Source organism: Lissotriton helveticus, chromosome 2_2, assembly GCF_964261635.1.
Source record: "Lissotriton helveticus chromosome 2_2, aLisHel1.1, whole genome shotgun sequence".
NCBI classification, from domain to species: domain Eukaryota; kingdom Metazoa; phylum Chordata; class Amphibia; order Caudata; family Salamandridae; genus Lissotriton; species Lissotriton helveticus.
Window position 1 is genome coordinate 173,942,202 of NC_136060.1, and position 24,018 is coordinate 173,966,219.

Here is a 24,018-nt window from a genome sequence, read left to right on the forward strand (position 1 = left end):
TTTCAGACAATGGTAAAGCCGTAAGTAAAGTTAACCCAGATAGCAAATCTTGTTGTGCAGCTTCAGGATGCGACAATTGCACAAGGCACCAAGGCTGTTGATTCTTAGCTTTACCTACTTTGTATGTTTTTCCTATTTGCCTCTGGGTGTCCCTTGTTTGTGATCCTTTGCTATAAAAACCCATGTAACCATCGTTTGGTGTGCTTTCTCCATGAGTATCTCTATGGTGTTTGTTGGATGAGCCCCCATTCATGAATGCTAATAACTGACCTATGGTTTGTACTTCGCTTCAGTGTCGATTCCTCCTTACTTTTTAAGAACCCGTGGACGAAGGGTGACCCTGCACCAGTGAGTTATCAATAACTCGCTTCCACAGAGGTGATGCGTCGGTTCCTTCCTGAAGAGGAGGTGATGCGTCGGTTTCTTACTGCGTTCCGGTTACGATAAGATGGCGCCTCGATACGATGATCCGGTGCGATGCGACAAAATGGGGTCTTTGATACGATGCGACAACTTGGATGCGCTGCGTGCACGCCTGACAGCCGTGTGGCAAACTTAGTAAACTCTTGAGCCGCTTCTCCGGTGATGCGACAGCAACCTCTGCAGCGGCAAAATGCTTCTCCTGTGATGCAATGCGCTTCTTCGGCAAACAGCTGCGGCGGCGCGCTTTTTCGGCGATGCAACGGCAACAGCTGCAGCAGCGTCATGCTTCTTCCTTGTTTCGTTGCGCTTCCAGCTACACGCAGTTTCCAGAGGGCCCTAAACAACAGCAGGCACCTCTCTGCAGGTAGAATTCCCGGAAAGGGAATTCAGGAGGAGCTGGTGGTGAAGCCTTTGTGGCCCCTGAGACTTCAGAACAAGAGGCAAGCTCAACTTCAAGCCCTTGGAGATCTTCCTCAAGATAGTTAAAGTACACACAAAGTTCCTTTTCTCCTTTCCTTAGCAATAAATAACCACTGCAGGCCACCCCCACACAGCAAAGGGGCAGTCTCCTCCTTCAGCTTCCTTGGTTTCTTTCTTTGGCAAAGGTTCATCTTAATTCCCAGAAGTGATCTAAAGTTCTGGGTTCTGGGCCCCAATATTTATACTATTAAATCATTTGTTCTCTGAAGGCAGAGAGTGTCTGTACCTGGTCAGAACCAGTTCTGTCCTCCTTGGTGCAGCTTCTTGGCAGGAGGTGGAGACCGCATTATTGAATGAAAGCAGACCTGGCCCAGGTAGCTGAAAGGAAAACTCCTCCCTCTACTCTCTATCAAATGCAGGGCCTATTCAGCCCAGCCCTGACCCATCAGACTGCTGTAGCCAAGGCCCTCTCAAGGCCAGTCACTCACAAACCAGACATGGCATACACAAGCCTGACAGAGACATACTGGATGGTTAGGCATGAAAATACCTACTTTCTAAAAGTGGTATTTTTAAACACAGAATATAAAAATCACCCTCACTAAAAGATGTATTTTAACATTCTGAGTTCAGGCATACTAAACTCGAATTTCTACCTTGTTAATAATAATAATAAATCTTTATTCGGTTTTTAGCAGTGCAAAACCATAAAAGTTATCGCAACATACAAAATACATGAGTATTTATATAAAAACAGTTATTACGCACATTTAAAAATATGACCAGGTTCCGTGCAAAATTAAGTAGAAAATAAGACGATAGTAACCTTCTGAGTTTCTTCTTCTCTTTTTCAAAGGTTATTCCTATGTCTCAAAATGCACTTTAAAAAATTAAGTACGTGATAACAAGTACGTTCAGACTCCAACAACTGTAGTGCTAACATGGCTGGGCGACACTGTCTATAGCCCCAATTTTTTAATAAAGGGATTAGCCAGATTTTTCTATGGGTGTAAAAAGATTTGCAAAACAAAATTGTATGAATGGTCGACTGTGGAGACAAATCATCACATGGACAGGGGGCCAAGTTTAAGTCCCAATTATTTTTTTCTGGAAAAGTCACTAGTCTATAAAAAAGATTCAGTCTGAACCTTGTTAGGAGCATCTTATCGTATGTTGTAAATTCTAGAGTCAGATAGAGCTGGATTTTCGGGCTGCGCTGTATCATATTCGCATGGGTCACAGATTTTTTGGTTGACAGCAGAGTCAGTCTCAAGGACTCTAGGTGGCTCAGCGCAATTTGTTTCAGGTCTTTCTTGGATATTTCATTTAATTTTTCTGGGGTGAAATAATACTTTTGTAGTCCCAGGTCCGAAAAGAAGTGTCTAATATAGGAGAGCCATGCTATTTTATGTACATAATCCAATTCCATGGAGTCCTTTAAGATGTTTTTGGTCAGCAGGTTTTTGTCTGACAACCAGACGCGCCTCCAAAGTAAAAGTGGCTGGATTTTTATTAAGTCTTCAATATATGGGATTCCCAACTCCATATGAGAGGCATAGATGGAAGAGCCTTTTGGCGTAGACAAGAGGAATCTCATGAAGATATTTTCCTCTTTTTGCAATGAACCAGTGGCTGTGTGTCCCCAAATCCCTGCCCCGTAGAGAGCGATGGCCTGGCATTTTGCAGCATAAATCTTTAACAGTTCTACTGATGGTCTATTTCCAAGTCTTTTTGAAAAGTTCATCAGTGCTAGAATTGCTCTTTTAAACAAATGTCTCCTGGCCTCAACAGCAGCCTTCCAATTTAGGCTTTCATCAATCATGATGCCCAAGTAAGGGTACTGTGAGGTCTTTTTAATTTTTTGGTCTTTTAAATAAATAGTCTTTGTGGCTTTTCGTTGACCGCCCGCTACCATGACAAATGTTTTTTTTACATTAATGTGTAAATCCAAGGCACCCATGAAATCAGCGTACTTAGATAAAGATTTCTGGAGCTCGATAGGAGTGCGTGCTAAAATGACTGCATCATCCGCATAGAGCAGTGCGGGGATCAGGCGGTGTTTCAATCTGGGCAGGTCCTGCCCCCCCCCTCAGCATAATCTCCTCCAGTCTGTTGGTGTACAGGGAGAAGAGGAAGGGGGCTAGGACACATCCCTGCCTTACTCCTCTCTCTACCCTAAATGGTGCAGTTAGCTCTCCTTTTGTTCCATATCTCACTCTTGCGGAGGCTTCGCCGTATAGCTCCCTTAAGAAATCCAGAAGGGGAGGATCAACCCCTAATGAACCTAGCAGAGTCCAGAGCTTCGCATGCGACACGCAATCAAACGCGGAGGACAAGTCCACGTAGACCATGTAAATTGTCCCTGGCTTCGCGTGAATGTATTTCGAGACTAGCATGCTTAAGTTAAGGGCCTGTTCCACTGTTCCAAAACCTTCCCTAAACCCAAACTGGAGGTCCGAAAGGATGTTTTTATCTTTTGCCCATTGCTGAAGTTTTTCCAAGACGACTCTGCTGACTACTTTGCCCAGGGAGTCTAGCAGCAAGATAGGTCGATAACACTTCGTATCTTGTCGATCCCCCTTTTTAAAGATGGGGACCATGATAGAGCTTGACCATGACTCCAACAGTCCAAGCTTCGCTGCTGCTATACAGACTCTTGTGAGTATTGGTGTCCAAAGATCAGGGAGATGTTTAAATAAGTCCACTGGGACCCCGTCAGGGCCAGGTGCTTTACCGCTCTTACTCATCAGTAGGGCCATTTCGACGTCTTGTAGTTCAAAGTCTATCGATATTGGGAATACTACCGGGGGAAGATTGAAATGGCGTTCTTCTGTTAACGATGTTAGTTCAAAGGTTTTTGAGAAATAGTTCACCCAGGTTTCCTCATCGATGGCGACGTCGACCTGAGGAATGTTAGAGTCCGATAGCAGGGGAGACTTAACTATTCGCCAAAAAGACTGACTATCTTTCATGAGTGCGCTTTTATGCAGAGCATTCCACAAAAACAGTTTCAGCTCTTTTCTGGCGTTGTTGTACTCTCGACGGAGGTGTTGGATCTCTAGATGGTCTCTGTTTGATTTTCCAAGTGCCTTTCTTAAGTTGGTCTGCGCCTTAGTACAATCGTGGTTAAACCAACCTGTAGTGCTTGGATTGTTTAGCTTGGGTATTCTGGTCAACAGTGTTTTTATTTGGTCTAGAATCATCTTAAAATTTTCCAGGATTAACTTGGCATCTGCTTGGGAATCCAGGCATATCATTATATTGTTATAAGCAGACTTTATTAATGTATTAGTGAGCTTATTAGGATCCACTTTTTCCCACTTTATAGTGTATCCGTTTTTTTTGCCCAGTTCGAACCTATTCTGTGATAGAGTATTTGCTATTGTTGCCATAAAAGATCTTGGTTGGTTCAGCTGTAAATTTAACCTTAGGGCAGAGTGGTCGCTTAAGATGTTTTCCAGAATTTCAAAGTTCCTGCTTAGATCTTTTAGACCTTCTGTAGTGATTATATAGTCAACTGTGGTCTCGTGCCCCCTTCCTCGATAAGTAGGTTCTAGTTGATTCTTTGCTGGTCGAATTGGGTTTATTATTTGCAGTTCCAAATCTGAGAGGATCTTGTTCATAGCCAACCCCATTCGTGAATGGAGGAAGTGCACTAGAGGGTTGTCGTATTCATCCACCATTCCGCAGGTCTGGTTGTTCGTCAAAGGGCAGGGGTGTAAGTTGAAATCCCCTCCCCATAATATATGGACGTTGCCCTTACTCTCGTACAGGTGTCTATGATGGGTGATTTTTTCTTGAATTATAAAGAGGATGTTTGAGAAATTTTCATCCTCTAAATTATTATATAAGTTTATTAGTATAATAATTTGTTTTTTACCTATTATAAGTGTGAACAATTGGAAGTTTAAAGAAGAATCTGCCTCTACTACTTTCAAGTCAGTTATTGTGTTGGCTATATAAGTTACCAGTCCCCCGCTGGGTCTGCCTGCACTGCTTGGAAGGGCGGGGGAAAAATATGTCTTATATCCTACAAGATGTAGGGGCATCGTAGCCCATGTCTCCTGTAGACATATAATTTTACCTTCCTCCAAAAATCGGGCCGCAGAGCCATCCTCTATTTTTGGTCGGAGGCCTGCAATGTTCCAGAAAATCACCAGAAGCTGTAAAGTTTCCTTATCTGGGTCTGCCGTTTTGGTTTCTGGTGAATCTGTGGGGTCTTCGGATAGGACCGAACTGACCTGTAGGGGCTTCGGAGTTTCAGCTCGTGATCAGTCGACCATTTCCAGGCTGCTAAACCGATTCATAGTCGGTATGCCTGGCCAATTTTGCCAATGCGGGGTGTCTCTATAGATAGGTCTATATGATCGATATAGCGGTCTGTCCCACTGTTCCCAATTTCTGCCTCTGTTCTGTGGTCCCACAGTCTGCCACGGGCCCTCTTGATGTTGATAACTCTGGGTTGCTGACCACCAAGAATTATCAGGATCGCTATATCGCTGAGATGTTTTAGGCCCAGCGAAGTCTAGTTCCCATGGTTGTGGGACTGCTTTTCGCCAGATATTATCAGATTCATTCGAGTAATTATTATAATATCTTTTTGGGTAAAAGAAAGAAAGGGGTCTTGTACCAATCCCTCCAATAGTATTATTATAGTCCCAGGAACAAATATACTCGACTATGTTAGGGTCCTTGAAGGTGATCACTATGCAATCTCCCTGTATACTTTTTTTCCTGTGTCCCACCCAAGGAGTCCTACAAACTGTTGTTATACTGGTTGTCCAGGTTGGCGGAACAGTTTGATTAGTGTTCAACCAATACTGTACTTTATTTTTCAACGACCAATTGGGTTCCGTCCCCTCTCCCGTTAGTTCAGGAACCCCAGTCATCACTACCACATATGGGGATGCCTCAGGTGGCATGTTTAGAGGGAGCCTGTTATCAGTGGTCCCTCTGATACCTCCTTTATTTTTTGGAGGATTTGTTTTTTTAGTGGCAGGAGTTTTAGAGGCCGGTGTGTTTATGGTTGATGCATTTGCTTTAGGTGTATTTAGTGCGATATTGCTCTGCGGGGGAATTGTAAGAACCTTGGGCGTGGGTTTCTGTACAGCGGGAGCCTTTGGTGCTGTAGGGGCTTTTACTGTGGGTTGCTGATTAGTCAACGGGGGGGCTAGAGTTGTAGCTTTCTTTTGTGGAGGCAATGTAGCCGAGGTGTTCATACCAGTTTTTGGCGGTCCTTGTATGGGTATTGGCTTAGGACAACTAGCGAGTTTAGTCAATTGAGACTCAATCTTAAGCAGTCTAGTTTCAATTGGGCGAAAAAAGGAATCTAGAAGGGAAGCTATCTCCTTTATTAGCCTTGATGCTTCCCTTTCCTTGCCCGTTGTTAGTGGGGGGGGGGATTCTAAGGTGATGGTATCTTGGATGTTCTGTGGAGGATGGTGGATCGTTATCAAATTATTGGCTGGGTCAGCGAATTGTTGTAGTACTTCTGCCGAATTTGCGGTATCGATCAAGTCTATATGATCGGCCACGTTGTTGTCAACAGTATTAGCTACCTTATCCCTACCCTTCCTTTTCTTTATAGCTCCCTCCCTCCTCCCTCTAGCTAACCTTAGCTCCTCCGGGGTGTGGTCAGGGAAGATTTCAGGTGTTTTCTCTAGCTCGTCTTCTGAGAATGTTACGGAGAGTTGTGAGGCAGAAAGATCTACATTATTTGGGAGACTTAGTCTGTTTGTACCCACTGAAATTTGGGTTGGAGCAGACTGTAAGTCTGGAGTTCTTGCGGTTGCTAGTGGTCCCATTGAGGATCGCCTTGCGAATGCAAGTTCAGTTGATACTCTCCCCTCAATCAGGCTGATGCTTTGATCTATAAATGTATTTGCCTTACAGATAAAGTCATCCATTGGTCCTAATAGTTGTTCTCCTACCCCGGTTTTTTTTAGTTTTTTTTGTTTGCTTCCCCTCGTATTCATTTTCAGTAAATAGAGTATATAAATTTTTTTTTTTTTTTTTTTAATAATGACAAATCGTCGCTAGCTTCAGGAAGATGGTGAGTACCTGTAATAGTAGTCCAAAGATGTAATGCTTAGAGCAGGGGTCCGGACCGGACTCTCACGTTCTCGAACGGCCTCAAACGGCCCGCTCTTTGCCCGGTCTTCGCCCCGGGCTGCGACCCGCGCGCGTCCCACGGTGCACGTCACTGGGCTTGCTGATATTGTCTTGGGTGGAGAGGGGGCGGGCACTGGGAGGGGGCGCGGCTCACCCGGGAAGAGGACACAGCTGTGGATGTTGTATGCTGGTCCTCGCAGTCCCGGGGCCGCGCCTCTCGCCTCCTCTGCGGCCTCGCTGATGACACCTCCTCACGTCAGTCAGGTAGAGAGCAGGAACAGTTGGAGGCTACTCCTGTAGCACAATCAGAGTTCTGGCAAAGGACTCCTCGTAACGAGCGAAACCCGCGAAGCGGGGGCCGCGAGGAGTGAAGAGCGCTTTGGTGGGGGTGGGCACTGGGAGGGGGCGCGGCTCACCCGGGAAGAGGACACAGCTGTGGATGTTGTATGCTGGTCCTCGCAGTCCCGGGGCCGCGCCTCTCGCCTCCTCTGCGGCCTTGCTGATGACACCTCCTCACGTCAGTCAGGTAGAGAGCAGGAACAGTTGGAGGCTACTCCTGTAGCACAATCAGAGTTCTGGCAAAGGACTCCTCGTAACGAGCGGCTCCCGCGAAGCGGGGGCCGCGAGGAGTGAAGAGCGCTTTGGTGGGGGCGGGCACTGGGAGGGGGCGCGGCTCACCCGGGAAGAGGACACAGCTGTGGATGTTGTATGCTGGTCCTCGCAGTCCCGGGGCCGCGCCTCTCGCCTCCTCTGCGGCCTCGCTGATGACACCTCCTCACGTCAGTCAGGTAGAGAGCAGGAACAGTTGGAGGCTACTCCTGTAGCACAATCAGAGTTCTGGCAAAGGACTCCTCGTAACGAGCGGTACCCTGTTCCCTGGGTCAGTTAGTATTATAGGATGTTATAATCAAACTGCCCATTCTGTCCTACGGGAACAGGTAGCCTTGCAATAGTGAACAACAAAATTGGCTGTAATTCAGTATCAGGACATGCCAAACACACAAGGGCATGCCCTACCTTTCACATACAATGCACCCTGTCCATAGGGGGTGACTAACGTAGAAAGGGGAAGGTTTAGGGACTGGCAAGTTTTTCTCTCACTCTGCATCAACCTCCTACTCAATCCATTGCAGTGTAGTGGTAGCACTTACAAACTTCAGGTAACCCATACAGACAATTTGTCTGCGCCTTCTACCACTGGGTAGCCTGTAGGAGACTTTCAGGTTCTCAGCTATTGCAAAGGCATACAAATCAACACACCAAAACATCAAAGACCCCCAAACATCGTTTTTAGGAGGAATATGCGCTTCTGCCAGGCAGGGAAACCCACAAAGCATTAATGGAGATTGGTTGAACACCATTCACATGTTTCAATGTGTTTCATTTTTTGCCTTAATTCCTATTCATGTACAAAGTCAGTAAAAAAGAAATTACATCTATTGCCAATTTGTATATGTCTTCGCACTGTGTTCGAACAAGTTACCCCAGTGGGACCAATGCTTTCTGTGGTCTATGTAGCCATCACTTTAGGGCAAAAAGCTATACATTAGGATCCTCTCTAACTTCAAAGAGCCAAGAGGATTACATTACTCTGAGATCCTCTCTAACTTCAAAGAGCCAAGAGGATTACATTACTCTCATGTGGGTGGAGTTTTGCTTTTAGTCTTTCATCCCGGCTCCATTGTTGGGGAGAAGCAGTAACTTAGTTAAAACATGTACTTAATGAAGTGCAAGGCGCTTCTTCGACTGTGCAGACTGGAATATACCTTCACCTTTATCTATTTCCCCCGTTTGTATGTAGATTCCCAACAAAACTAATTCTCCAGAGGAACAAAAATCTTTTTACGCAGGTTTCGCGTTCAGGAATCCGAGTCATTGCGCTTTATATCAATACTGATATCTGGACTACAACTTTAATAATAAGTGATTTGTAAAGCACTTGCTTACACCAGACGGTGTGTCCCGCACTGAGACCATGACCTACTTCAGCTACAAGAGAAACAGAGACAAAGATAGAGAAGTAAAATCCCTATCAGATAATAATGGGAGGTACACAGCGAGGTTTTAAGAGTGTTCCTAAAAGTTTTTTCAGAGGGTTCTGCTCTCAGGTGTGACAGTAAAGAATTCCAGGCTTTGGATGCCAAGAAGGAAATAAAGTGTGCCCCTAGTCTGGCCCTACAGACCCAGGGAACCCACACTAACTTGTATTTAGAAGATTATAGGTTTTGTTGATGGTAAGTATGGATGTATCATGGTGAATAATCTTCATGAATTAGGTACACAAAACCACCTAGAAAATCTACTACATAATATTTTTGCATATCCTATGTTCACATGTCTGTCAAAAGGTCAGTGTCCCTAAAAGACAAAACTCTAAGTAACCTGGTCCTATAAGTGGGTGTTCTGCTCAGTACAAGGTCTTTTGGCATAGACCTGGATGGCAACGTATCATATCCTCCAATAGATGTAGTGAAGTAGGAAAGCGCCTAACCTCCTTATTAAGGAATAGGTCACAGGTGGAAATTGTGAACCAATTCAGTTCTGAGTCCATCATGCTGCCATGTGGGGTTCTTCTGAGCTCCTCCTTGAGCCTTACACTTTTCAACCTATATGTTTTCCCACTGGCTATGTTGATATCGTCCTTTGGACTACAAGCCCTCTCTTATGCCGATGATACGCCGATGATACGCAAATAATTCTGTCAATTACCAAAGACATGGATTCCATCTCTGCCAACTTAAAAAATTGTATGCAAGCAGTAGCCACCTGGATGGGCAAAAACAACTTTAAACTTAATGGAGACAAGACAGAGGTCTTGATCTTTGGTAGCCACCCATCTATATGGAACAACTCCTGGTGGCCGGAAATTCTGGGTACACTACTCACTCTGACAGATTTCGCAAACAAACTAGGGGCATTGGTAGATAAAAATCTGTCATTTGACCTTCAGGTCAACTGTACAGTATTAACCTGTCTTTGGATCATCAGGACTCTTAGGAAGGTCTTTTTTTTATTCCTCTTCAGGTGTGCAAACAAGTGGCTCAAGCCTCGATTTCATCCAGGCTGGACGATTGCAATGCACTCTACCTTGATATAAACAAATCTGCAGTAGCAAAGCTACAATTGGTACGGAATGCGGCGGCGAGACTGATACCTGATATCCCAAAACATCAGTCAGTCTCATCTGAGATAGCCGAACTTAATTGGTTACCAGTGTACAAGCTTATCACTTTTAAAGTCCTTTGCATTGTACACAAGGCTGCACATAACACTGGGGCTCAAGGACTTGGAACCATGTTCCAGTAGTACAACCCCTCCAGACAGCTCAGAACCTTGTGGCTGTTCATAAATTTCAGAAGGCAAGTTGAGGTGGAAGCCGGGAGTTAGACTGTTTGCTTGTTTTTAAATTCACTCTGTGATTTTTGATAAAACTGTCTTATTCCCCGGTTACTCTTCCTTAGCAGGCGTCTATTATTATTTTCGCCGCTTATTTTGGACATCATTGCCCCTTCTCATCCGATTAGGCTGCTGAGTGCTTTCGGGGCTCGGAGGCGGCCGGCAATTCACAGTGGCCATCTTGGGGTGGAGGCAGGTTGGCACTCTAGGCTTGGGGAAGAAGTTAGTCACACGCGCTGAAGCGCATAAATTGAGCCGCCCAGAGGGCTCGGGTCAGACCTAGGACGTTCATTCCACTCCTGAGGCGGAAGCCGGGAGTTAGACTGTTTGCTCGTTTTTAAATTCACTCTGTGATTTTTAATAAAACTGTATTATTCCCCTGTTACTCTTCCTTAGCAGGCGTCTATTATTATTTGCGCCGCTTATTTTGGACATCATTGCCCCTTCTCAGCCGATTAGGCTGCTGAGTGCTTTCGGGGCTCGGAGGCGGCCGGCAATTCACAGCGGCAATCTTGGGGTGGAGGCAGGTTGGCGCTCTAGGCTTGGGGAAGAAGTTAGTCACACGCGCTGAAGCGCATAAATTGAGAGGGTCACTTCTCCGCGCAGCGGACGCGGTAAGCGGGCGCGCCATTCTCGTGACAAAGGAGCGCCTAAGGAAAGCCCGTCTGTGCCCGTCTGTGACAGGACGAGACCAGGGGCTGGGAAGATGGGAGCCAGTGCTGTCAGTGTAGCAGGTAAACTAAAATATAGTGGGGAACAGCTCCTGCGGTTGAGGGGTGATCCTGCTGTTCTCTGTCCCCACTTTATTTTGCCTGAGGAGGTAATGACTCCCTGTCCTCATTGTAAGTTTTTGTTGGGTCCTCGTGAAACAGGTTCTCTGAGAACTATAAAACCTAACACTTATTCATTAGTGCTTTTGAACTGTCGCTCCCTCCCGAAACATGCGCATGAAATCCGCATGCTGCTGGAGGAGCGAGATCCCGACGTCCTGTTCCTTACGGAAACTTGGCCTCGGACCCAGAATTAGTTTGCGACCTTCCCCCCTGTTATGCGATTAGCAGATATGACCGCCAAATTGGACGGGGAGGAGGGGTTGCAATCATTTATAGAAATTCATTTGGGTGTCGTACCTCTGAGAGCCCGCTCTCGGAGTGTGAGAGCCTGGCGTATGCCATCTCTTTCTCCCCTACATGTACCCTTTCAGGGATTTTGGTGTATAGGCCCCCTGGAGCACACAATAGTTTCTGCAACAATCTCTACGATAAGATCACCCATATTATTAGTAGCACCCCCAATTTCTCTATCCTGGGAGATTTTAACATTCATCTTGATGAGCCAGAGGCTCCTCCTTCGCAAGATCTGCTGGAAGGATTGGGGATGCTACAACTTAAACAAATTGTAGCTGGACCCACCCATTTAGCGGGGCACTTGATTGACCACTTTTTTACTAACCTGGAGGACATTAGCTGGGATGAGTCACTTTTTGTTCCATGGTCAGATCATGGTTGCTCGCATTTACTTGGACACCGGCCGACTTTAATCATCCGGCCATAATCTCTAAGAAGATGAGTCGGATTTGGTCGAGACTCTCCTTGGATAACTGGGTAGCTACCTTAAACAAGTCCCCCCCCCCCCCCCCCTTTCTGTGATGATCCTATCAGAGCTAATGCGGCTTTTAATAAGTGGCTAGAGACCTCCTTAGATCTTATCCTTCCTATAACAGAAGTTCGTCATCGTACCGGTTTAAATAAACTGCTCTGGTACTCCACGGACTTGAAAAATCTTAAGCGAAGTTGCAAGAGGGCCGAAAGGAAATGGAGAAAGAACTTCTGCTTTGAGAATAAAAATGAATATAGACTGGTACTTAGGGAATATAAGAACCAACTAAAAATCGCACCATCCGCTTATTATCAAGTGAAAATCACTGATGCCGCTAATTCCCCCAGGGAAATTTTTAAGTCCTTGGTCACCCCCCCTTGTCACTCTAATGAAGTATCTGACCCCCAGAATCGCTGCGAAGAATTGGCCTACTTCTTTGCCACGAAGGTTGCTAACATATATTCAGCCTTTCGACCTTCTGATACTATCGAGACCACCGTCCCTCTGACTGTGCCTGTAACTTCCTTAGTACTTGTGTCCTTCCCGGTGCTAGATCTGCCCACGGTGGAAAGACTCCTTGGGAATCTGAAATCTGGCTCCCCTTCAGACACCGTTCCTCCATCTGTACTTAAACAGGCCTCGGCGACTGTTGCTCCCATTATTAGGGATGTCATCAATTCCTCCTTGGTGGCAGGTGTGGTGCCACCTCTATGGAAGCAGGCCAGAGTTAAGGCCTTATTAAAAAAAACAGCCTGGACCCGGAAGACTGGTCCAACTACCGACCCATTTCACTGCTGCCGGGGCTTAGTAAAATCGCAGAGAAACATGTCAACCTTGCATTATCATCGTTCATTGAGAACGAGGGAGCCCTTCACCCTACCCAAACGGGCTTTAGAACTAAGCAGGGAACAGAGACTGCCTTGGTTGCGGTGGTGGAGGAGACCGGGAAAATTGTGGACGCAGGAGGCTGCGCAGCGGTGGTCCTGTTGGACCTCAGCGCAGCCTTCGACACGGTAAACCACCCACTTCTGATTCACCGTTTGCGGGAGGTTGGCATCGCAGGGGTGGCCCTTAAATGGCTCCAGTCCTTTCTGTCGGAGAGAACCTTTTCAGTCTTTGAAGATGAATCAGCATCCAAACAACTTCCACTGCATTACGGCGTTCCCCAGGGATTTTCATTGAGCCCGACCATGTTTAATATCTACATGAGGCCTTTGGCTGATGTAGTTCTTCCCTGGGGAATCCAGTTGGTCACCCACGCCGATGACACGCAGTTGGTTGTCTCCCTCGCTAGGGCGGATGCTGTGGATTCTGGGACAAACAATCTGTCCCCTTGCCTTACCAAGGTTCTCGACTGGATGGATGCCTCCTTCCTAAAGCTCAATGGATCAAAAACTGAGATCGTGTTGGGATATAAGGCCCCCATTAATCTTGACCTTTGGTGGCCTAGGTGTCTGGGTCCTTCCCCCAAAGAACCAAATCGAGAGTCTGGGGGTTTGGCTTGATCCCACTCTGTCTCTCAGTCCCTAGGGTCAAGCGCTCACGTATGGGTGGTCGTCGTTCGCATTTCATGCAGCTAAAAGCTGGAATCAACCCCCCGATAACATACGGCTTGAACCCAACCATCTAGCGTTTAGAAAACGGTTGAAGACCTTCCTGTTCTGCTGAGTGGTGATGTTCCGTTATGGGTCTAAAAGCGCTGGGATGCCTACGGGTAGCCAGCGCTATACAAATATGTACTCATTCATTCAAGTTGGGAAGGCATAGCTTTTTTGGTGACCACAGCACAAAGCTCTAGAACTCACTCCCACACTCCATCACTAGCCTCAGGGTCATACCGCATTTTGAAAAGCCTTGAAAACCTGGCTTTTCACTCTCTAACTGAAGACAGGTTGTTTCTCTGTGATCTTAGAACCGGGAAACATCCTTAACCACGATGAATTAACAACGACTTACCGGAACAACGAAGAGTGAACAACGAAGAGGGCTGAAACACGAAGGTAACATCCACGAACGACAGAACAACGAAGGATGGAACCACGACTTTTAGAACACCAGAGTTGCACATAGGATAATTTAGGAAAACATATAAATGGGTATATGGGGGGTGTGGGGGGACTCCCCCCACAAATACAATTAAAAAAAGATTTATAGTTAGAAATATAACCTGAAGAATAAAGTCGTAATAGTAACGAAAGAAATACAGCTAAGGTTGTTGAAGAAAGTGATTTACATTTTATTTACCGGTTTATGTCAGGAGATGGCAGTGTTGCTTTGACTTTAACAATTGAAAATGCATTCGAATCACATTTTTCGTGGTGTAGGGAGTAGTGGTTTAAAATGTAGTGGTTAAGTAATGGTCGTGGTTTAGCCTTCGTTGTTCCAGAAGTCGTGGTTGAAGCAGTAGTTGTTAAATCATACAATCCTTAGAACCTTTATTTCTGCGGACTATCTCTCTTCTGGACTTTTCCATGCTTATTGCGCTCCTGTAAATCCAGGTAATTTAATGTAATTGTTTTAGGAGTAGATTTATAAACAAGGTAACTTTTACAGACCAGCCAATTCCTACAGGTCACATATCTGCACCCCTAACGTCCAATTCGGAAAAAGTGAACCTTGAAGATAATTCTGCACAGCATGAGTTGAAAAATACCCCTAGGCTGAAATATTCTAGGGGACAGACCTTAAATTTAAAAATGAACGAGATTTTCTTTATTGATGAGAGAGAGTGATGCATATTTCAGTTAGATACAGCTAAATCGACAACTAGTCGTGCCTTATCTCCTTCTGAAATGTGATTAAGTTAGATATAAAAATTATTATATATACCGGAATCACTGTGTTTCCTTGCTACCAGGAGAAGAAAGGCCATGTGTTTGTCCATATGATCCAGCATTTCCATACAACGCTACTTAGAATCGTACAGTGATACATTCAGCGTCGGGTTTCTCCCAGAGAAAGTCTACTGTTAATATACAGAAAGGAACAAATACACTTTACACGGAACTGCTAACGAGACTTCCAATTTAAGAAAACCCATTGTAATATTCATCATGAGCCCTTAACAATGACTAAAAAACCTTGCTACAAAATGACCTGCCAGCAGAAAACCGACCTAATGGTTTTATTGCTCGTATATGTTGTTTTTTTTAAAGTTCCGGTCGGAATATTCAGGGGATGAGGCACTAATGGCCTTAAAGGTTATCCGTTTGTTCCTTGGAGTTTGTGTAATTGAAGTAGTTTGAACATACATGAGGGCCATGTAGACCTGCTACCGTGTAGCATCATGTAGTGTGAATTCCCTTTCGAGTGCTTAACCACAATGTCAAACAGTGATATTTTAAAGTCTGTGTTTCCATCCTGTTCTGTCATTCATCTTTCTACCTACAGATAGATACCAGACATATCCAAGTAACCTGCGTTGATTTTGGGTTCCCTTACGCTGCATATCGTAAATCATCTCTGACACAAACATCCTGGGGGAAAATGGATTGTACAAAATATTCCTGACTAAGCCGTACAGAGTACATTATCACCCAGCACTACACAACAGAATAAACATCACAGTAATCTCTTACATAGTGAACTACAGGATTCAGAATACAGGAAATCCTCTACCCCATCATAACTTCCAACGGGCAGACTCTGGTTAACTCATGATTAAGGATTCCAGTTTTCCGTTTTTACTGATTTTTACAGAAAAATTCAGACCGAAAACGTTGTGCTTCCTGTCTGTAATTATTTTTCAAAGCTGAAAAATACAGAAAATGGTGCTTATGGGTTACTCTCCATGCTGTTTTTTGTGATTTCCAAGACAACTGCTGAGCATGGGAGCATGAGACAGCATGGGAAGATGAAAAAGAAAAAAAAATGTGATTTCCCTAAATACCTGCATATGTTAACATATGTTTGTATTATAATGGAGCTATTTACCAATGGGTGTAATCTTTAGCTATATTTAGCTTAATTTGCTTAAACGCGAAAAACAGTAAACGTATGGTTGCATGTTTTTCAGTTAAATAAACGTGGAAATATTTCGTTTTATTACTCCATTTAGTCTCAAATTACTAAATAAATATGGATAAATACCAATTAGATGGCCCTACAATAAATATGGATAAATACAGACGAAAATGTAAAAAATATAAATACCATAAAACAGGGACCTCTACTCATGATTTATCATTCTGAGTCCCAGGATTGGCCTGAGCCGAGAGCCAGTCAGTGATGTGGTTTATGAGCGCCAACAATCCATGGTTTGGATTGCTGGAGCCCATCCTTTGGTTCGCATGTCTGCCCAATTCAAACAGTGACGACCACAAATTGTAATGCAGCTAGGACATGAACCATGTGGTTTGTATGCTCCCTTTGTTCAGAGCTAAAAGCACTAGGGCCATTGTATAAACACAGGCTAGTGTCTCTGTTACTCAACCAGGGCAGAACCACACAAAACATACATTATGAAAGCAAAAATACTTACAGGAGCCTTTTCACAGCTACTGGAATCCACTAGACAAAAAATGAAAAGACAATTACTAAGATTACCAAGCTGAATTGCAAACTATCCATCCTAACTATGGCATTTCAATTAATAGTCAACATCAATTTGCAAAAGGTATGCATGATTCTCCACCCACAGCAGTATGTTTGGGCTCAGTCACATAAATAGCGCCTTCTATCTACCTCTAGCTATACAGAGCTACGGTACCACCTCAAGCGTCACTCCAAATACTGCAGCACGGCATGTACTGTGGCAAAGCCTTCAAAGCACGCTGCTAATGTGTGATCAAGAGGCATAGATTAAGGGGAAGCTTGCGCAAGAGATCCACATGGGTGGATGCTAATTATCTGCCACAGTTACCAAAGGAACATACACCGCTTGAACGAAAGGTAATTAAAATCTAGATTTTTTTAACCAAAACACTTTATGTGGTGTTAAGTGCCATAACGTCTAAAACTACATGTTTGAGAAGTTTCAGAGGCTCAAAGTTGCTTGAAGAAACATTAACATAATTTGGCGTGAAACTTTTTTTTTTCTTGTTTAAAAATTAAGCATTCCTTTTTGGAGAATGCTCATAGACTCTTCTCAAGGGTGGCTGCTCTTTGTCAACTGTGAGTATGTTAGAGGCACACACTAACGAAGCACAGGTCTAGAGTGAGTGAAAGGTCATTCATTCGCTGCATAATATTTCCATAGGCAGTCTGAGGGCGGGGCTGGAGGGGTGGAACTACTGGGCGCACAAGTTAGTTACCTGACTGCGAGAAAAACTGCGAGCGCCGCCAGGAGTTCCGAAACGTAAGCGGAACACTGGCCCTGTTAGGTGACTCTAGGTTAGAGAGCAGAATAAAAATGGAACAAAAACAATCAACAGGACATCTTGTTTTTCTAAGGTGAAAGTGTTTTTTTTTTAAAAGCCTAGATTTCTTTTTTACATTTTATTCCTTAAGGTAGCATTTCTTTTTTTTTTTTTTTTTTGCATTAAGTTCTCCTGCCTCCCATTAAATCATTCTGTATATTCCTGTATGTACTAAAGATAGACCCCCAGATTCATCAAAGTCCCGTTTTGCAAATCCTTAATAGCAATTTTTAAGGAATCGCTATTAAAGACTCGCAAAACGGGATGGATGTAGAAATCGCAATATTTTTTGCAATTTCTACTGCTTCCTTATTTGCGATTCGGTAATTGCTAATCGCAAATAAGGAAGCGATTTCAAGGGTGCCAGGGTGTCCAAAGGACACCCTGTAGCACCCCTGAAATGGTAAGGTACACTGGTGTTGCGCACACACATGTCCAAAGGACATGTGTGTGTGTAACATACAACTTAGAAAAATGCACTTCAGTGCATTTATCTACGTTTTCGCTATTTACCACGTAGTTAGACTTTGCGGTAAAAAGCGGCCTCAGATTGCGAATTCGCAATTTTAAAATGGTTCATGAATTGCATTTAAGTCATCTCAAATTGAGATTCCTTAAATGCAATTATTCGCAATTTAGCGATTTCTAAAATTGTGATTTTTGCATTTGGGATGATGAATCCCAAAGGCAAAAATAGCGCTCGCAAAGGGCCAGATTCTCAGAATCTGGCCCTTTGCGAGCCGATTTCGGCTTGATGAATCTGGCTGAAAGTTTCCAGCAAAGCACTATCAGCTTTGCAGATAGGCTCTTACTTCACAAGAGTAGGTCACTTGTCAGACAATCTGGAAGACAAATATGGGAGAGTGAGAGGATATTTAAAGAGCCTGACCCTGTGCCATCTATGCATCTATACAAACATTAGCACTGGTAGGCTTTATCGAGTACAGGATACCTTAGTTTATGTGTGGATTAGGCCGTTAAATAACCAAATTGTAAAACTGTTATCTTTCGAAAAAGGATGCACATCCTCACTCACTTCAAAGGGCATGCTTCATCATCGGTGCTGCTCCTTCGTCATTACAATGAAAGTGCTTGACGGATTAATCCTGAGCTCTCGAGTCTTTCCAAAAGTTTAATTTGTTGAGGATGCTTATGACAGATTAAGGGGTCTCAAAGAGTAACTGTTAAAATCGTTTTATAGGTGTGTTGTTGAAATCTAACTTGGGCACGAGTAAAAAACTTCGAGAAGGAGGAACTATGCATTATTATGCTACCTTCCTGACTATCATATGGTCGGCATGTTTCAGCCCATCAATGAGGGACTACAGCATCAACGGGTTTCAGCACAACTGTTGACCCTTTCTGTTTATAAATTCCTAGGTTGCCTTCGCCTTGTGAAGCCTTAAGAAAGCTCCTTATCTGTAACACGCTGGAGTAGGACCCAGAATCCTAAATATGAGCAGATCGATATTTTGGTACCACCCTACATGTGCACTCTAACCATGTCTAGACCATAGTCACCTGGTGTAATTCTTTTTTTAACTTTCAAAAGTAAATTTATTGACAGAAATTGAGTAACATCAATACGTTGCACAATGAAACATCAAAGATTAAAAAAGAAGTAACACTAATATTACATATGCTGTTTGGGAGAGAGAAGCAAAATACTTTAAGAAATACAAAGAGCTGGTTCTTGGAAGTCTTAATATAAGAAGAAAGGCTTAATATACCAAAAAGAGGCAATCGTAAGAATAATATGGAAAAAACATACTAAACAATGTCATTCTCAATATAAGGGAAGTCAGGGATGCTGGACAACTTATGTACCAAGATTATTTTGCGCTATTATCTAAAAACTTTGTGACAGGAAACCATAGTTGTAAACGTTTCTTAGCAAGAGATATAGGATATACAAAGGTTGTATCCAAACTGATTATGACAGACAGCATACCACCAAGTAAAATATGATAGTTTAGATGTATACTTTCAATTCTCTGTTATCTGTTGAAAAGCAACTGCAAGAAACTAGTCTATGATTTGTATTTGTGACTGCCTCATATTCCAATCGATAGATAGGCTCCCCAGAAAAATGTTGTTGGGAGAAAAGGGGACGGTGTTATTAAAGATAGTGTTAATCTGAGTTGAGACTTGTTTCCAAAATTTGAGTACATATGGACATGTAAATAGTAAATGTTTTAAATCAGCGTGCGCAAGGGAGCATGACCAGCAAATGTCAGGAATTTCAGCATGCATTTTGTGTGAGGTTGTGGGTGTTAAGAGGAGTCCGTTATAAATGAAGAAAAGAGTTTGTGTAGCGTTTGCTGCTCTAGATGATTTCCTGATTTTTACCCAGATCTTATTCCACATGGCGATGGACCATTCTGTGTCAAAATCAATTTCCCAAGTAAGTTCTGTTTTTGTTTTATTCCTGTCAATGGAAGATTGTGTCAAGCAAGAATAAATATTAGAGGCTTTGGGGTTTATGTGGAGAAGGTTATACCACATAGAATCGGACAGGGAGGAGGAAGGGCTTAGAGATTGAAAGTAAGTGTGTGCCTCGAGTATTGCAGTTCGTAAAACTGAAAATGTGTGTTGAAAGGAAAGAGGTAATTGGAAAAGAGTGCGCACCCTTGAAAATGTAAGAAGTGTGCCTTGTTCAAATAGCTGACGTACCCAGAGTAATCGAGTATATATTTGTTGTGCCAAATGGTGGAGGCAAAAAAGGTATCAAGGGCATGTGGGGCAGAAGGAAGGACAGTGTTTAATCCCTTATAGAAGTGTTTAATAACCGGTGTGGAAATGTTTTGCAGTTTACAAGGGAAGGATAGGTATTTGTGAAATGAAAACCCATAGCGTGGAGTCTAATGATGAATCAGACACCCACTTGGATAGCAGTCTTAATAGGAGTGCCTTATGATATTTAGGAAAGTCAGGGAAGTTTACACCGCCTTTCGATTTTGGGCATCTCAATTTTTGCAGCGACATTCTAGATTTTTTTGTTATTCCATAAAGAAGGTAAGAGGATGGAATTAATTTTATGAAAAGAATTAGTTGGTATGGATATTGGATATGATGTACAGTATGATAGGGGTCAACATCATTTTGATGGCATCTAGGCGAACCCACCAAGACAGATAGAGAGGGTACTATTTCGTAGTGAGTGTAGTTAATTTATCTAGGCCTTTATCAAACTTTAGGGAGATTGATGTCTTAATAGATGGGGTGAACCACAAGCCTAGGTGTTTGATGTGTTGAGGGCTCCATGTAAAGTTAAAGATCGAGAAAGTGTGGGGAGAGGGGTTGGCCTAACGGCTAAGGCGCTCAACCTCGGACCTGGGGATCTGGGTTCGAGTCTCGGTAACAACGCCAAAAACCCCCTGTGATTCTGGGCAAATCACTTAATCTCCCCGGCCTAAAATGAAAGTGTGTCCTCATGTAACGTAACTGGTGCTATGTAAAGCGCTCTGATAACTGATTCGGTTCGGTTTTAGTTCGTGCTATATAAAACTCTGCCAAAAAAAAAAAAGTGCATTTCTTAAGAACACTATATAACAAAAGTCTAGTGTTCAATTGAAACAAAGCCAGAATCCATGTAAACAGCCCTTTTTTGTCTAAACTGGGTTTGTAGTAAGAACTGGTCCATGAGTAAAGAAAGAATTAAACCAGATACTGAGAGCAAGTGAAGTTCACTGGTGTACTCCAGATGAAACACAGGCTCATTCACAATCATTTTTACTGGGTTTGTTGTCTGTTCTCAAGAGAAGAAGACATGCTTTAAGGAAGCACACTAAAGTTGTAGATGTTTTCACACCATGTGCTTTGATCAAACATTGATTATTCAATGATCCAGGTCAGGTGCAAAATGCACCAAGTTTGTTCACAGGCACTCTCGTAAGTAAATTGCCCTACAGGGAACTTAAGGACAATCATGCGCAAAATATGCTGGGGGGGAAAGAAGTCAGCACCACTACACAGTCCTAGCCTCAGTGCAGAAGTATGGAGAGAGAGAGTGAGTTCAAGTTTACCAAATACCTCTCTAGTACCCAGTGCTTAATTTGTAAACTGTTAGGTGCCAGGGTCCTTGTCAGGAGTCCACTGCAGCTTACACCACCAATTGCCCCTGTCAGCACTGTCCATGACAGTACCTACAAAACTACTTACATAACACTCCTACAAGTGTCACAATTCCGAATATTCCAGGCCAACCAACACTATAACAGTAGCTTGGGCACAGGTTTCTGTCATTTTAATATATTTCGAAGTATTAAACAAGTGTCATTGTGCTCATCTCTGAATTTGACAAACAGCGCCACTATGTGGCAGACTTTCGTAATTGCCGGTGTTGACAATTAGGTGCTGAGCACCGGTAACCACCAGCTCAAATCAAGCACTGCTAGTACCATGTATGAGGTGCCGGACTTTGAAAGCTGAGTATCTGTAAGTGCACAATCCAATTCAAGTCTGCATTTGAGCTCTTTTCTGTGGCAAGAATGGGCAACTGCTGGTAAATTAATTCCTATCCAAACCCATATGCTCTCCAGTGTCTGATGTTATGACTGGCTGAATATCCATTTCACCCCAAAGCTAATGAAATGCAGGTTGGTGCGAACTCTTTTCCCTAGCATTGTTGGAATGATGTTTCTACCCTTGCCTTTACTATACTAGATTCTTCCTGGTTCTGTATTAATACTGAAAACCTCTAGATTGAAGCCGTTCACAGACATCTCTCCTACTGCAGTAGTTGGGACAGCATTTGTCCTCTCAAAATCTTCCTCTTGAGGTAGCGTAATTCCTAATCTCAGAATGAAGTCTTCAAACTTCTTTTTGCAGTACTTCAGATGTCTAGGCTTTCCCACTTTACAGATGATCTAACGCTCAGCCTTCCCAGCTCTCTTCTGACCTGTGTGAATTTTGTACACTCATGAAATCGTTCCTACAGGACAACCTCTCTACTGCCTTTTGTTTACCCTTACGGATTTATGGCCTGATTTAAGGTTTGGTGCACAGAGTACACTGTGTCAGCATGGCAGAGAACATTCCCTCTGCTACCCTGACAAACTATCATCTGACAAATTTAGAGATGACTGCAGGCCCTGTAGCCATTGCTGAACATTGAAAAGAACCGCTGTCACTGTGGTTCCTTTCAATGTACAAAACATTTGGTAGACGGATGCAGTTTGTTTGGATGGCCCGCCCCCCAGACTTTTTGCATTTTTTCCCCATAAACTAACCCCCACAGCTGGTGATTATTTCTAAAAAACAAATACTCCATTCAAATTTTTTTCCTGCTAGAGACAGACAAGAAAAATTACATTACACTGTTTACCCTAAATAGGTAACGGGTGGTGTAAGATTCTTCCTCTGATGGTCTCTATGTCGGGCTGTCAGAGGAAGTATTCCGCCGAGTGAGCCAACAGGAACTTGTTTGACAGAACACTTAAGGTCCCACATCTCTAGATGAGCTAGGCAGACCAAGGCAACAGAGGGCATGATACTCTGTTGTGATTGTGACAGAGTACCCTATCTGCCAAACTCTAAATCGGACCCTTATTTCTGCTTGACAGTCTACAGAATGGAATAGAATTTTCTTTGCTGATCAGGGATGGGGCTATTGTCCATTCAAACCCAAAGGTTTGATTCACCTGGGAACAGTATGTCAATTTTTACAAGATGTGGATTTAGGAACCTCCGTTTCTTTACCAAACAGGGAATCTGAGAGTCTGACCAACACATTCTAAACTAAATTAATATCTTTCTTCTGACCCTCAAGCATCTCAAATAGACTGATAAGGTTCGGCAGAAAAGTTACCTAGGACATCTAGAGAAATGTTCACATGCATTAAAATTATTCTCCAGACACAGCACGGAACCTTCTCCAATATGAATAAGCTGCAGATAAAATTATGTTATTATTCTGTACACTTGTTACAATACTACTGCTCGAGATTGATCCATTAAAAGGACAGTTGACTATTTGATAACACATCTTCAGTTATGGCTCAGATTCCAGTGTCATATCCTCCATCTTAACAGGGTTACAGTTCAGCTAATTCAGTTCCATACACCCTCTAACATGTTAGAAATTGCAGACTGTCTCTCAGTGGAAATCAGCATACAAATCTGTGCTACATTAATTACACTCTGATTGCATCACTCATATGATGGCACAGAAAAAACAAAAACGGATGTCAGTATTTTTTACTCTGTCCAAACTTCGATGTCCACTGCTGGTGCTGTGATACTGCCCATGGAGTTAGATGGTGCCTCAATTGTCCAACATAAATGAGGCATACATGGTGCACAGCGGAGAGAAGGATTCCCAGTCTTTCTGACCTAGCCTAATATAAGAGTATTGTTGAAATAAGCCCAAAATGTATGCAGTGCTCACCCCAGTTAGATATTTTTATGAAAGATACAATGTGCAATTTACATTCTGGTATGAAGGAGTGCATGCAATGCATTTTTAACTTCATTTAGCAATATTAGAATGACACCAATAATGGCTTTATTGAAGATTTCCAGCTGGTCAAATTGACTACATTAGACTTGAATACATTGATGTGCTTGGAGAGCAACATGACAAAAAGTGGCCAAACTGTATAATCTCAGGGCACATGCACCAAGCATTTTACCAGTCGCAAACGGGCCGATTCGCAGAATTGGCTCATTTGCGACCGGTAAAATGCTATTTGCGATGCATCAAACCCTAAGG

General features: G+C 43.4%; 1 protein-coding gene across 1 annotated transcript in view; it reads right to left on the reverse strand.

The window, feature by feature from the left end:
- Positions 1 to 24,018, reverse strand: part of LIMCH1 (LIM and calponin homology domains 1) — a 990,782-nt gene that overhangs the window by 87,185 nt on the left and 879,579 nt on the right. The window contains exon 23 of the mRNA XM_078678256.1: positions 16,430 to 16,458. Coding sequence (XP_078534382.1) covers positions 16,430 to 16,458 — 29 coding nt within the window. The remainder of the gene's footprint in view (positions 1 to 16,429; positions 16,459 to 24,018) is intronic.